The sequence below is a fragment of the Falco punctatus genome (assembly GCF_963210335.1).
Source record: "Falco punctatus genome assembly, chromosome: 13".
In the NCBI taxonomy this organism is placed as follows: domain Eukaryota; kingdom Metazoa; phylum Chordata; class Aves; order Falconiformes; family Falconidae; genus Falco; species Falco punctatus.
This window is the reverse complement of record NC_137593.1, coordinates 17,631,523-17,645,967: the sequence shown is the minus strand read 5'-3', so window position 1 is coordinate 17,645,967 and position 14,445 is coordinate 17,631,523. Positions and strand designations below refer to the sequence as shown.

The window sequence follows — 14,445 nt, the reverse complement described above, 5'->3', positions numbered from 1 at the left end:
ACTGCTCAGCTGGGCACGCAGTTTATAAGATTCTGTGGTGGGAATATGGTGACTGGGAAGTGCAAGCCTATGGTGGTCTTTGCTTACAGCACAGAATGTAGAAAGTCAAGGTACAAACATTATACTGGAGCATCTCCTTTATGAGGAAAGGCTGAGAGAGCTGCGCCTGTTTAGCCTGGAGAAGAGAAGACTGAGAGGGGATCTTACAAATACCTTCAGGGCCAGTGTCAAGAGGCTGGGGCCGGGCTCTTTTCTTCTTGGTGCCCAGCAAGAAGACAAGGGGCAATGGGCACAACCTGCCACACAGGAAGTGCCACCTGAATCTGAGGCAGAACTTCGTTACCTTGAGGGTGACAGAGCACTGGAGCAGGCTGCCCAGAGAGGCTGTGGGGTCTCCTTCTCTGGAGACATTCAAAACCCGCCTGGACATGATGCTGTGCAACCTGCTGTAGGTGAACCTGCTCTAGCAGGGGGCTGGACTACATCATCTCCAAAGGTCCCTTCCAACCCTGACCATTCCATGATTCCTGCTAGTTCCTAGATGCTCCACTTTCCCATATCTATATCTGAAAAGGTACTATTGACATTCATCACTGATTAGAAAAATTAACCTAGATGCAGAAATAAATCACTTTTTAACTTTCAGAGGCAAAGCACTACATCTGTCTTGAAACAGATAAGCTCAGCAGTACTGATATTTTTAAAAAATACCATGAAATACCATAAAGGTCAGCTCTCCTTATAAGACAGAAAGATATTCACGTTACTGTGGAGTACCTCAGAACCCCATGAAAACTTGTTGCTAATGTAAAATTGTAATAAAAATACATTTGTTCTTAAATACTTCTTGTCTCTCCCCCTGTTGGTACCCCACTGATACGCTCAATAGCAAAGCTACTTGGATATTCCATGATTTACGAAAAAAATAAAGACTTTTTTAACAGGACTCATGAACTTGTGACTCTCCATTTTCACAAAGAAACAGAAACTGCAATAAAATAAAATTTAAACAGTGAAGTGACCAGTATTTGTACTTCCATGTTCACACACTCCAGACAAGAAAAGTGCACAACAGGCTGAAGAGCATACTGCTTTTAGTTGTGCAAGAACTAAAAGCCATAAGCCAACACAGAGATACAACAGCATAAATAAAGGAAAAGATCAGAACAGATCATCAAACACCTCTAAAATAAAACAAATATCTTACCCTGGGACCCAGCCAGAAGCTTCTGTTACGTGTGTCTGCGTGACCATTGTTGGAGCTGGGTTATACGGACTCCCAATCAGAACACTCCCTGAATTGGTCAGTCTTTGCGATGTGCTTATGATCTATGCAATTTAGAAATAAACCACACATCTCTCTTAGGAAAACAGAGGTTACCACAGCCCCAAATTCATACTAAGCACAGTGCTAAGAAACCCCCCCCAATAATTCTGTACCAGATGCAAGCTGCAGTCAAAAAAGAGAGACATCAGCAGAAGATCCTCATACATGAATTATTACAATGCTGTTAAGGTTTTTACTAATTGTAATGTATTACCATATTATTCATATGGACAAGAACCAGAAAAATGGAAATAATTACTAGGCAGGGCAGATAGGATCTGTACCTATATATCTCTAATCGTTTCTTCAAGTGTACATCTAGGCAGTTTCTTGATCACTGCAATCCATAAAGCCTCCTTTCCAATGGATCTGTCTCTTGTAATTGTCTGTCTTTGGTACCAAAGACAATATGAGCTGCAGGCAAAGTATTCCCTGGAGTTTCTAGCATTTACAAGATCTCAAGGAATTGCATTCTGGCAAGCTAACAATACAACACTGTACCTGTGGAATTAAATGTAAAGTCCGTACAGTACAGACAGAATTTACATTTATTCAGACCTGATGGAATTGTGTGTACAATGGTTGTTAGTGTAACACTAAGACACTTGGTCTCAACTTTCAAATCACATCTAAGTTCATTCGTTAAAGCAGGTCACCAGAAGAATTTAGATAGTATTTAAAAACGTATTAATTAGATAATCTTTAAAATAAAACACATGTTAAATTATTTTTATACCACTATGGTAAAGTTCATATCAAAGCTGCTTGGACAATGATTTTTACTCATATACCTTACTTTTTTAAACTTAATTTCACTTTACTCCATTTCTTAGTGACATTTTGAGAACCAGCTGTACTAAACTTTGTAGTTTCCTTTATGACTTAGCTTATGCAACATGAAAGTATATGGCAGACACTTTGGTATCCATCAATGTTATTTGAACAAGTTGAAAAAAAATGGTTATCTGAAGAATTTCCCATTTCCTTAGCTCACTGAGCACTACTTCACCTCCCTCCTGACACAACATTGTGATTACATATATGTATGTTTTGTCTTACAGAAATAAATTTATCTTACTTGTTTTTTTAAGTGGATAGCTTGACAGAAACATGTGAAAACAGAAATTTAGGGAAACCAAAACTCAGGAACAAGTTAAACATTTACTGGTTGGTACTGGAGAACAAAAGATCCCCAGCTGGCTGCTTTACAGGCTGCATGCAGACACAGGAAAGGGACCAACTTTTATCACCTTCCTGCTACCTCAGATTACAGTCAGAAACGTTTTGTGATAGAACGATCAATTTTTAAAAGCTTGCTTAAGTTCAGCACTGGTGTAACACCAGTATGTAAGTCAGAATCAGTAATGCAGCATTTCAATTAAACATCGATCCCACCCAGTAACTTTTTAACAATTTCTTGCAACACTATATATAACATCTATTCACAGTAAGCATATGGTTCTGCCAGCACACGGCAGACATGTGCCAGAGAGACAAGATTTTAACTATTTTGTATAGGAGACGTGTTTCACCCTCTCCGACATTTCACACTGCTCTACTGATGTCTTGTAAACCACAGATCAAACATGTCATAAAGAGTGGGTTATGCCCAATCTCCTCCTAACCTGCTTTTGACAACCGCTGTACTAAACCGAGGTGGCAAAATCCCTTCGTGTGCGTCCCGCCCTGCCACGGGCCAGCAGCAGGCAGCTCTCCCAGTTTGAGGGGCATTTCCAGGCAGTAGCTGCACAAGCACAACTCCCCACCACCTACAGCCTGTTGTTAAAGCTGAAAGTTCTTGGATACAATGCACAGATGTCAGGAGTGTACAAAGCACTGTTATCTCGGTGTCATTTTCAAATGTACTGTCGCTTTCACCAAAAGTATGACAGTGTATTTTCAGAGGACTAATTCCATCTAAGCAGCAAACATTTTTCCAGTCTGCCTGAAGCAATCACATAAATTCACTGCATAGCATAAAACAGAAGAAGAAAATATCATCCTACTTTAGCAAATAGAGCACCTTGTTAAATGAACGTGTTAAATCCACGTAATTAAGCACTAACATCAATAATACTTATGCCATTAAATTTACACCTATGAACTGAATCTAAAGAAGCCATAACAAACACCAGTACGCAAGAATCCAGCCCGCAACCTAACTGCACTGTCTGCACAGCTGTACCCCAAGGCATGCAGACCCATGGTCACCATTCAGCCAACAGCCCGCTCCACTGGTCCCAGGGCTGTGTGCCGGCTGGAAGGGCCTGGAGCAGCCACGGGGGCTGTAACCGACAGGGGTTAGATAAAGCCAACACCCCCTCACAGCAGCAGGATCTTGCTAACACAGGTGAGATGCCAAACGCTAACATTCCCACCGTCACCAACAACACACTCTTTTATACAGTCTGGCACACAACACAGCCATACACTGGATGTCTTAGGAGGCCTGTTTTAATGGCTGTTTAATAAGAAAATGTTTTCTGAATATAGACCTGTCCTTGCAAATCAGCCAAATAAAATAATTAAAAATAATTAAATAATTTAAAAATTAAGACCCCCCAAAAGTGTCTCACACCGCCCTGTAAGCTTTTGTAACTTCTATGTGCTGTAGAACCTAAACCATGACTAGAGTTCATTTAAACCAAAAGCAGGGCCTTGAGAAGTCACTTGTAAGAATAGGAACTGCATTACCTGACTGCTTACTGTTTTCCCCTGTTCTTGGCTATTATTTATTGCACTCAAAATACATCTTTTGTAGTAGAACTATTCCAGTGAAATGCTACAGGGCACATGCTCTAGCCACACCTGCATCAGCACCGGTGCACTGAGCAGGACCATTCCCCCGTGGGCAGCCCACAGCTAATACTTCAGACCAAGAGCTCGACAGTGGGGAGTGCAGCTCGGGGGGCCTGGCTGCAACGCTTGTGCCTACCGGCCCAACTGGGATAAAAGCCACTGAAGAACGGTAGTAACTGCTGATGTGAAAAAGACCCAGCACAATTATTTATGAAACACATCACAAGGTTCTCAAACTCAGCCTAAGTGCTTGGCAAGTAGGCATCATGTCACTAGAAACAGTTTAGTGTGGCCACCAGAAAACTGAGAATTTTTCTCAAAACCAGATCGAAATCCCTGGAACAGCAATATACACTCAGATACAGTTATCACTGACAGGAAGAGACAGTTTTAAAGAAGCATAGTTTCAACGACTTACTTCTCTAGCCACACATCTGAGACATTTACTGTTTGGCAATGCTGGAGATGTACTGGTGAGAACAACTCAAATTATTCAAAGAGTATTGATAACATCCTTAATGAATTTTCTTTCTTAATACACTTTTTGAGCAATAGTTAAAATACCAGCTGGTAAAGCTGTTTCCATTCAAAGCCAGGAAGATGGGTATCCCCTAAGGTCACATACAAGATGGTCATTAGGAGTGGCAGTTCTGGCACGCCAAGCCTGCTGTACACACACCATCCCCTTTCCATCCAGGTGGGGCATTTCAGCAGCCTTTGCAGCTGAGGCAGGAAGCAGCAAGTTCCTAGTACTGTTCACATCTTTGTTTTTCACTTTTCTGTATTACAGCAACAGGAAGTCACCCAGCCAGTTACACAAGTTAGCATTGCTGGAGTTGCAAAACTTACCATTTGGGGTCCAACATTCACATTGATTGGTCCTAAGGTTTTTGGCAAAATCTTGGTTGGGGAGTTGGTGCTGGAAACTGGTAATGTGATTATTGAAATATTACCTAAAATGAGAGATAAAAAGACATTTAGAAAGTTTTAGATTACTTCTTTACTAACCTATGAACAACATTTCAGTAAATTTTCACATAATTTTAACATTTTGGAATCAGGTTAGCTTTTTTGCCTCATATACTACAAACACACCCTCACATAACAGCCTCCAAACCTTTTAGCAGATGTCACAAGGACACCTCACAAAACTACCCCTTCACCACCTTACCTTTAAAATTATGTGCTAGTATTTTATGTCCAGAAACAGGTTCTTCTTGCGTAAGACAAAGAGCACACAGCCTGCGTTACCTCAGCATTAAAAGTTAGTGAGTATACTTCTAGAAAGAAGGCAGCATACAAATCCTATTTATCATCATAAGCACACGTACAAAATACGTATCCATGTATCTTCATAGCCATTCCTCATCTGAATATATTCTACAAAGTATATTCATCTGCAGTATTCTATACACATTATCACAGGCCATCACTGTGCAGATGGAGCAAATAACACCTTTACAACTTACCTGAAGTAACAGTGCAGGCAGCTGGACGTCAAGATAAAGCCAACCATGCCATCTCTAACCCGGTGTGTTCTTATCCCAAGATATTTATCATCTTTGTGATCCTGGACTGCCTACAGATCTAACTCATCCGGGCTTCACACAGAGGAACACAGCTCTGTGCTGAGAGCCTTGCACATACTGCTGTTCCTCCTTTATTCTACATCGTATCTTGTAATCTCAATTATTCAGACTTAATGTCTTAATCAAAACTGTCATGCAGCACTAGCATTAGCCCATGAGTGTTCGAACTGTTGTGCACAAGCCACTCAAACCAGTGAACACATTTATCTATGGACACTGGCAGCAGCAGCTCTTGTCTCTATGACAGTCTCAAGGCAAGAGAGCTGGCACTTGGTCAAACACCTGCCCCCATTCTCATGCACAGCCTTACTCAACATGGGCAATGACAGCGGTGGGTCTGGAGGCAGAATGAAATACAAGGAAGAGCTGCCACTGCCTTGTGATCAAGAGTCAGCTTGGGTCTAGCTGGGGTCACGAGCTGTAAGGACAAAGATCGGCTCCTGAAAAGCTACTTAACGCTCTCTGGCACTAGCAGACAAACTGAAGGCATCTGAGGTGACAGGTTCCTTCAGAACAGTGCAGACACCAGCACTCACCGCTGCCCTGCCCTGCCCTCCTTCCATGGGAGCTGGCTAACACTCAGCTTAGCCCACACGGTCCCAGGGTGACTCAGTGGTGTTGCGGATACCTCTGTTCCCTGGTCTTTTCTCATATAACCTGTTCTCCTCCACTGCCCACTCTTCTTACTTGGTCCTGAACCGTGTTTCTGGTTTGGGGTTTTTTTTCTTAATTTTAGTATACCTCTGATCTGCCATGAGGCAACTGGAAAATTATAAACTCAACAGTGTAACTTCTCTGTATTATGAAGCAGAAGCAACACATTCGAGATAAAAAGGATCTTCTGTACCTAACAGCACAGAAGTAGAAAAAGATGTAGACATGCACAAAGTCTTACCTTTATAAAAAAATGAACAGAGATATGAGAAATATTTACAATTTGAGGCAAGGATGTTCTAATGTTCTGTGTAAATTCCTTTGGCATCAGGAGTAACTTACTATTAATTTTACAAAAGGCAAATCTGTACGTGAGAACATCTTCAAAAGTATCTTGCTTCTCTATTCAGTAGAGTAATTCACTAATGACTAGTCATCAGTCACCTAACTAATCTAGAAAAACCACCCAACAAACCACTTATAAACCCCACACACTCACAAGCCCATCCCCACAGTAAATCCTTACTGTTACAAAACACTTTCTGTGAGGTAAGAGCCAGAGTGCACAAGACAACAGTAATTCATGGTTTACGTACACTGTGTTCCCATTCTGAGCTCAAAATAGTTCTCTGAACGGGCCAGTTACTTGTCAATTTTACTTCTGCTACAGGATTTTGTCCAGGATTTGCTAAGCTGTGCTAGCATATTCCATGAAAACCTAGCCTGCCCTCTCACTGCAGGCTGTGGTCATCAGTGACATGCCTGTCACTTCCCAGTACTGCCGCAGAAATTTTCCTCTTTGCTGCTGCAGCTGAAACTTTTGACCCCTTTTTCTCCAAGACCAGCTCTCATGCTATTTCTCCTTGTCCTTTTTCTTACCAGCAAAAAGAGATAAATTACTTCTCTGGTGTCGACAATGTACAGTCCCATGGCAAAGTGCAGTAGAAGTCTGAAATGCCAGCATTTGGCTTACAGTTCTCTTTCCGTAGGGCTACACCACAGAGCGTCTCCAGCAACACTTCCTGGCCTGCAAGAGGCACTGTAACATCATGTTCCACAATGTAAGACTGACGTGTGTCAGACTTACTGTGCCCTTACAAGCAGCACAGTCAAATGTACACGTCCCACAGCAACTGCTACGCACACTGTAATCGATTTGCACTGGCAACAGTTTTTAACATATGCATGTGTGTACCTCCCCCCGCACACGCATGCAGACTCTTGAAAACTGTAGCTTAAAAATACACTACCCATGGCCAAAGCCACACACAACCACCAGATTTACTTTAGCATTCCTGGAAAAAACACTAATTAAGAGCTACTGCTGCACCATGTCTTCATTTACAAGACTACCTAGATAAATGTATACAGTCACCATTAGGACAACTTCAGTAAATACAAGAATTGTTCAGATTACTTGACTTGGTTGTAAAAAAAAAAGTCACCTACATATGACATATATTTAAGTCTTTTTGGCTAGAGTTACTGTCAGTAAGGAAGATCCTCATGTTCTAATCCCTACACAAATCCCCCATTTGGCAGCAGCAGTGTCAAAATGATCTTAAGAGCTAATCAAGTTTTCAAAGAGATGTTTCTCTGCCCTTGTCCTTTCTCTTGAATTTCTTTATGGGTGAATATAAATGTGTAAATGCATAGACTCTTAAACACAGATAGGATAGAAAGGGACCAGTTTCTTTTTATGAGTGAGGTCTCTCTCATCCACCACAGACAGAAGGAAAAAGCAACTACATTTTTCACAGGAAGAGGTCATTCTGTGTGTTTAACAACAGCTGAAAAAATGGTAAACAAAAAGTTTTTTTCACTTCTGAATAGAACACTCCCTTCCTCCTCTTCTCTTTTTTTTTTTTTTATTTCAAAAATAGTGTCATAGTCCAGACACTCATGTGACCTCAACTGCTCCAAATATTTAATGGTGAAAACACCACCTTCCCATCTCTCTTCACAGCAAACACGATAGTTGGTTCAATTAACTGCTCCAAAAAACTAATGCATTTGCAAATAAGTTCACATCAGCACCCAACCTGAAGAGACAGATCTTGCAGTCAGTACCGCCAGCATCACTACTCTTCTCTAAACAAAAAGAAATCCCAATTCCAAGAGCATCCTGCCCTGCCCGCAGCCCTCACAAGGCAGCAGGCCAGGGTTTTGGCATACAGCTGCCACTGGAAGACCTGGAGCTGGCCAGGACCTGTCCCAGCACAGTAAAAACATCACTATGAAATGGAAATTGCCCACCCAAGTACAACCAGCTCAGGAAGCAGGCACCTGCTTGCTAAGATGACTACCTGTATCTTACACCAAATTTTTGAGATTAGTGCACCTTTGTTTGCTGAAGAACTGGTGATTTCTAAAGTTTTGAAGGCAAGGTACTATTACAAAACAGCAAGCATCAACAGGAAGAATCTCTTCAAGTCTTATTTACAGAACAGCATAGAAAAAGTAGGAGGAAGTACATGCCACAGTATGTAGATCATTTAAAAATACTCATCAGACAAAAAAATATTGAACGATTTTTGTATTCAACTTGAAGTAGAAATATAACCAAACTAATCGTATACACTTTATCACATAGTAATTATAAAGATTTTAAACATGATCAAATTCCAAATAAATGCCAAGTCTTAATAATGTCCACCATTTGGGGACAAAAAAGATTACACTGATTTATGTTCCACTGAAAACAGCAGTGCATACAGCGGTAAGCTGAACACAGTAAGACCCATCAGCCTCCTAGTCACGGTAATCCTACTGCATGGATCAAAAAGGTCAGCAACGATGGATCAAACTAGAATGATTTGTATAATAATACTAAATTCTTACATACTGTTTCTCAGCAGTACTTACAAAGCACAAAGGGGGTCAGTGTCATTATTCCCATTTTACCTATGGAAAATTGAGCACATAGGAAAGAAATCCACTTAAAACTCTCATAGAGAGGCTTTAACTGCAATATAACACCACTACAAACCGGGCATGCTTGTCACTGATGCAAATTCAAAGTAAAAATCTGCCAATGGACATAGATGTTTCTCTTAGAACAAAAGCTTCTATACATAATACATAAACTATTTTTCCATCCTTCAGTCACCACTACTCTTGTTTCTCATGGAAAAAAACCAGTGTTGCTGTTCTTTTATATTTAGAAAAACATGATCATTACATAACTATTACTCTTCTCAGTGTTTGCAAAATATTTTTACTTGCACACATAAAGAAAAATTCAGTTTAAATGATCTTCAGCTTCAAGCAGTCACAGAACAGTTACTCATGTTTATGTACATGTATGCTCACATGCACACACTAACTAACCATCTCACAAGACTAACTTTAAACCGTTATGTGGCATCCTAAATAGCTTAACTTCACACAAACGTGGAACTCCTATACAAATACGAAGCTAAAAAGGTTTTAGCGATTTTTAGCCTGTATAACTAAATCTGTTAAGTCTGCAGCTTAGTTGCAAAGATAATCAGAAACAACATTGTCCAGAGAATCCTTAGAATCTACCACAGCCAGTTTGAAGGAAACCATAGCTGATGGGGAGCACAGACCAATGCACTAGGGTCACACACAATGCATGTATCAACAACAACAACAACAAATCATCTTTGGATTTTTAGGCAAAACACCAGGGCAATGTTGGTGATTTGGATTTCATATTCAGAGCTCTGAAACGGCAAAAAAACCCAGTTCAGATTTGTGAAATACTGGAAGTCCATTAGGATATTTTGCAATAACATGTGTGAAGTTTCTTTAGGGTCCTCTATTACACTAAAACATAAATTCATCTTCAGGATCAGGACACAGTATTACAGAAGCATATAGAAAAACTGAATTATTAACACGCTATTAGTATAAGCATGTTTTCTTGGTACACTTCATTTGATTGCACAAACTTACTATGTTATAAACCTAACTTTTAAAACTTCCATAGCCTGTAGAAGCACATACATATCTAGAAATACATGAAATCAAAGAGATCTGTGGGAAAAAAGAAAACCAAAATGGGGCAGACTATGTTTCAGTGTACATCAGGCTTACACTGACCAATATATTTTCAGACTTCTGTCCATTTGGGACAACTTTAGAGCAGTTACATGAATCTCAAAGTACCAAGCGCAGGCCCACTGATAACCCATTCTGTTGTCTTGGTCATTTTAGCAGATCTCTTCAAGCACACAATGAACTCCCAATGCTCTTCAGGCACACCACCCCCTGGTCAGATATTCAGCACACTGCCACTAGCATTTGTTTATGCAAACCTCATCCCAAGTGCTGACTCCTGCCTGCAAGCGAGCACAGCCATGGCCATGGCTACGCGGTGAACTTGCCTTCTTTTCCTTTGGCAAGGGGGAACAACGGGTGGGTTTTGGCTGAATCTGTTCCCCAGTCCATTGAACTGCTCAGACACCTATGCAGCGACACTAGCACAAAGAAAAGGAAAATGTTTAAAAGCAGCTGTGAGGTGACCACATCTGACTTAACTGGCATTGTTGCCAGAGATGTCTGTTAAAGCAAGCAAAAGATTATATCACAAGAAAAGGCAGAAAATGGTAAATACGTTAATTAGAAGAAAAAAGAAAGAAAAAATAGAGACAGATGCCTGCCTTACTGCTTCCATTACAGTAACGTAGGCATATGGCAGTCCTGTGCATTGAAAAGTTTCTAAAACGTCAGCCATATAAAGACTTAGTAATAAGTTAGGTGCTGCATAAAAAAAATATGTATTGGAACAAAGTTCATTGTGAAGTTGTATTAAAAGTTAAGATTCCCACCAAAGCAATCTGGATTGCAATTTGGTCTGAGTAAGGGATACTCCCTCACAGAGCCTGTCGCAAGACTGGTGGTCTATAGCTGGACTCCCACTTCCCTCCACAGCAATAGAGAGACCACCACGAAAATTCATAGTTTTAAGAATATAGTAACAAAAAAGTTTTAACCGAGGACAGTAAAATCCACCAAAACTACTGTTAGTCCACATTACACATCTTAAGATGGGAATCAAGTATGTCACCCATAGTCAACCAACTGGTAACTGTTGCTTCCTTCTTCGACACCTGATTAACTAGTAACTGTCAACTCACTGTTAATAGACAAAAGTGGATCAGTACCCAGTGTCTTCACTGAGATACAGACACACTGTCTTGTTTAGGAGGCAAACAGAATGGTTAACCTGTGAAATATTAATTTTTTACGTGCAAGAATATTCCCCACGAAAGAGAACAAAATATAGTTTCAGTAACTTTTGTAACTATTTTTTTTTTTTACAGGCACTTACAAATTCTGAGTTCTTTGAATTTTCAGGTCATTATCTATTGAAAATTAAGCTTGTGCTGCCAGGTGACTTCTCTCTGTATTTAATTGACCTGATTTACTTTTGGGAATATCTCTTACTTGCAGATCACGTATGCAAAGTACTTTTAAAATAAGCTAGAAGCATGCCTAAACAAGACTTTGGAAACTGTGTAACTGAAAATGCAACCTATCAAATGCAAGTTAGTCCTTCCTAGACTTTCTTCCTTTTATATCAAATGTATCACCTCTTAATTCCTATCAGCAGCTATGAGTTTTGAACAAAACTACCTTGTTGCAGGAGGCATTTTTTTTCAGAAACAAATTGTCATTGGGAGTTTTGCAGCTCAGAGTCTGGTAAGAACTTTTTTTTTTCCCAAAACCAAGCCTCCCTGGTAATTTCTACCGATTTTGCCGTTGTTTTTATTTTAACTGTAGTAACTCTAACCAATGCTCAACTTCTGAAGTTTATGAAAAACATGAACTCATATCCAACACCACCCCTTCCCAACCTAAACCACTCTTGGCAAAACATGTACTTAACAAGCAAAGTTACAAGAATCCGCAGACAGAATCACAGAATGGTTGGGAGGGACCTCCACATGCCATCTTGTCCAAACCTCTGCTCAAGCAGGGTCAGCCAGAGCAGCCTGCCCAGGACCATGTCCAGACAGCTTCTGAGGATCTCCATGGCTGGAGACTTGACACCCTCTCTGGGCAACCTGTGCCAGTGGTCTGTCACCCTCACAGTAAAAAAAGTGTTTCCTGAAGTTCAGAGAAAACCTCCTGTGTTTCCATTTGTGCCCATGTCTGGTCCTGTCACTAGGCACCACTGAACAGACCCTGGCTCCAGCCTCTATGTACCCTCCCTTCAGGTACTTATGTACACTGCCAAGTTCCTCCCTGAGCCTTCTCTTCTCCAGCATACAGTCCCAGCTCTCTCAGCCTTTCCTCATATGAGGGATGTTCCAGTCCCTTCATGATATTAATGGCTGGACTCTAGTATGTCTGCATCTCCCTTTCACTGGGGAGCCCCATAACTGGACCCAGTACTCCAGGAGTGACCTCACCAGGGCTCATGGAAGGGAAGGGTCATCTCCCTTGACCTGCTGTCAACACTCACAGAATGGTCAGGGTTGGAAGGAACCTCTAGAGATCATCCAAGTCCAACCTCCTGCTACAGTAGGCTGTACAGCATCACATCCACGTAGGTTTTGACTGTCTCCAGAGGAGACACCACAACCTCTCTGGGCAGCCTGTCCCAGTGCTCCATCACCCTCGAAGAAGTTATTCCTCATATTCAGAAGGAACTTCCTGTGTGGCAGTTTGGGCCTGTTGCCCCTTGTTTTACCACTGGCCACTACTGAAAAGAGCCTGGCCCCATCCTCTTGACATTTAGTCTTTCAGATATTTATACATATTGATATATATGTATACATCATTATATGTAGATACACACGCTCTCAGTCTTCCCCAGGCTAAACATTCCCAGCTCTCTCAGCCTCTCCTCACATGGGAGATGCTCCAGTCCCCTCACCATCTCCGTAGCCCTCTGCCAGACCCTCTCCAGTAGCTCCCAGTCTCCCTTGACCTGGGCAGCCCAGCACTGGACACAGCACTCCAGATGTGCCTCACCAGGGCAGAGCAGAGGGGGGATCACCTCCCTCCACCTGCTGGCCATGGCCCTCCCAGTGCACCCCAGGGTCCCACTGGCCCCCTTGGCCACACGGGCACGCTGCTGGCCCATGGGCACCTTGCTGCCCACCAGCACTCCCAGGTCCTTCCCCGCAGAGCTGCCCCCCAGCAGGTCAGCCCCAGCCCGTGCTGGTGCGTGGGGCTGCTCCTCCCCAGGGGCAGGACCCTGCACTTGCCTTTGCTGAACTTCCCCAGGTTCCCTCTGGCCTGCCCAGGTCTGGCTGAATGGCAGCGCAGCCTCCCGGTGCACCAGCCGCTCCTCCCAGTTCCGCACCACCCCCAGACTGGCTGAGGGTGCCCCTGCCCCTCCACCCAGGCCGCTGATGGATGAGCTGCACAGGGCTGGCCCCAGCACTGACCCTGGGGAACACCGTGAGCTACAGGCCTCCAGCTGGCCCCTGCGCCGCTGGTCACAGCCCTCTGAGCTCCGCCATCCCACCCGTTCTCAGCCCACCTCGCTGCCCGCTCGCCTGACCCACACCGCCTGCGCTCACCTGGGAGGGTGTTACGGGAGACAGCGGCAAAAGCCTGGCTGAGAGGTCAGGGTAGGCACCATCCACTGCCCTCCCCTCATCTACCCGGCCAGTCATTCCATCCTAGAAGGCTACTGGACTGGGCAGGCGTGGTTTCCCCTTGGTGAATCCATGTTGACTACTCCAGATAACCTTCTTTTCTTCTACATGCTTCAAGGTGACCTCCAGAATGAGCTGTTCCATCACCTTCCCAGGGATGGAAGTGAGACTGACTGGCCTCAAGTTTTCTGGGTCTTCTTTCCTGCCCTTTGTGAACACTAGAGTGACACTGGCTTTCCTCCAGTCCCCAGGCACCTCTCCTGTCCTCCATGACCTTCCAAAGATGATGGAGAGTGGCCTAGCGATAACGCCTACCAGCTCTCTCAGCACTCAGGGGTGCATCCCATCACGGCCCACTCCTCCCCACTCAGCCAGGACATGGTTAGCCTTCCCCCTGGCCAGGGCTCGTCGCTGGCTCACCATCGGTTTGCTCCCCACCAGCACCCCGGTCCCTTCCCACACAACTGCCGTCCAGCCGGTCGGCCCCAGCCTGCGC

At 43.0% G+C, this 14,445-nt stretch overlaps 1 protein-coding gene across 3 annotated transcripts in view; it reads right to left on the bottom strand.

Annotated features, from left to right (window-relative positions):
- TFDP2 (transcription factor Dp-2) overlaps positions 1-14,445 on the bottom strand; it is a 63,216-nt gene that overhangs the window by 24,381 nt on the left and 24,390 nt on the right. For all 3 annotated transcript variants that reach the window (XM_080409597.1, XM_080409596.1, XM_080409598.1), the window contains exons 4-5: positions 4,976-5,079; positions 1,208-1,329 (exon numbers count right to left, since the gene is read on the bottom strand). In XM_080409597.1, coding sequence (XP_080265723.1) covers positions 1,208-1,329; positions 4,976-5,079 — 226 coding nt within the window. The remainder of the gene's footprint in view (positions 1-1,207; positions 1,330-4,975; positions 5,080-14,445) is intronic.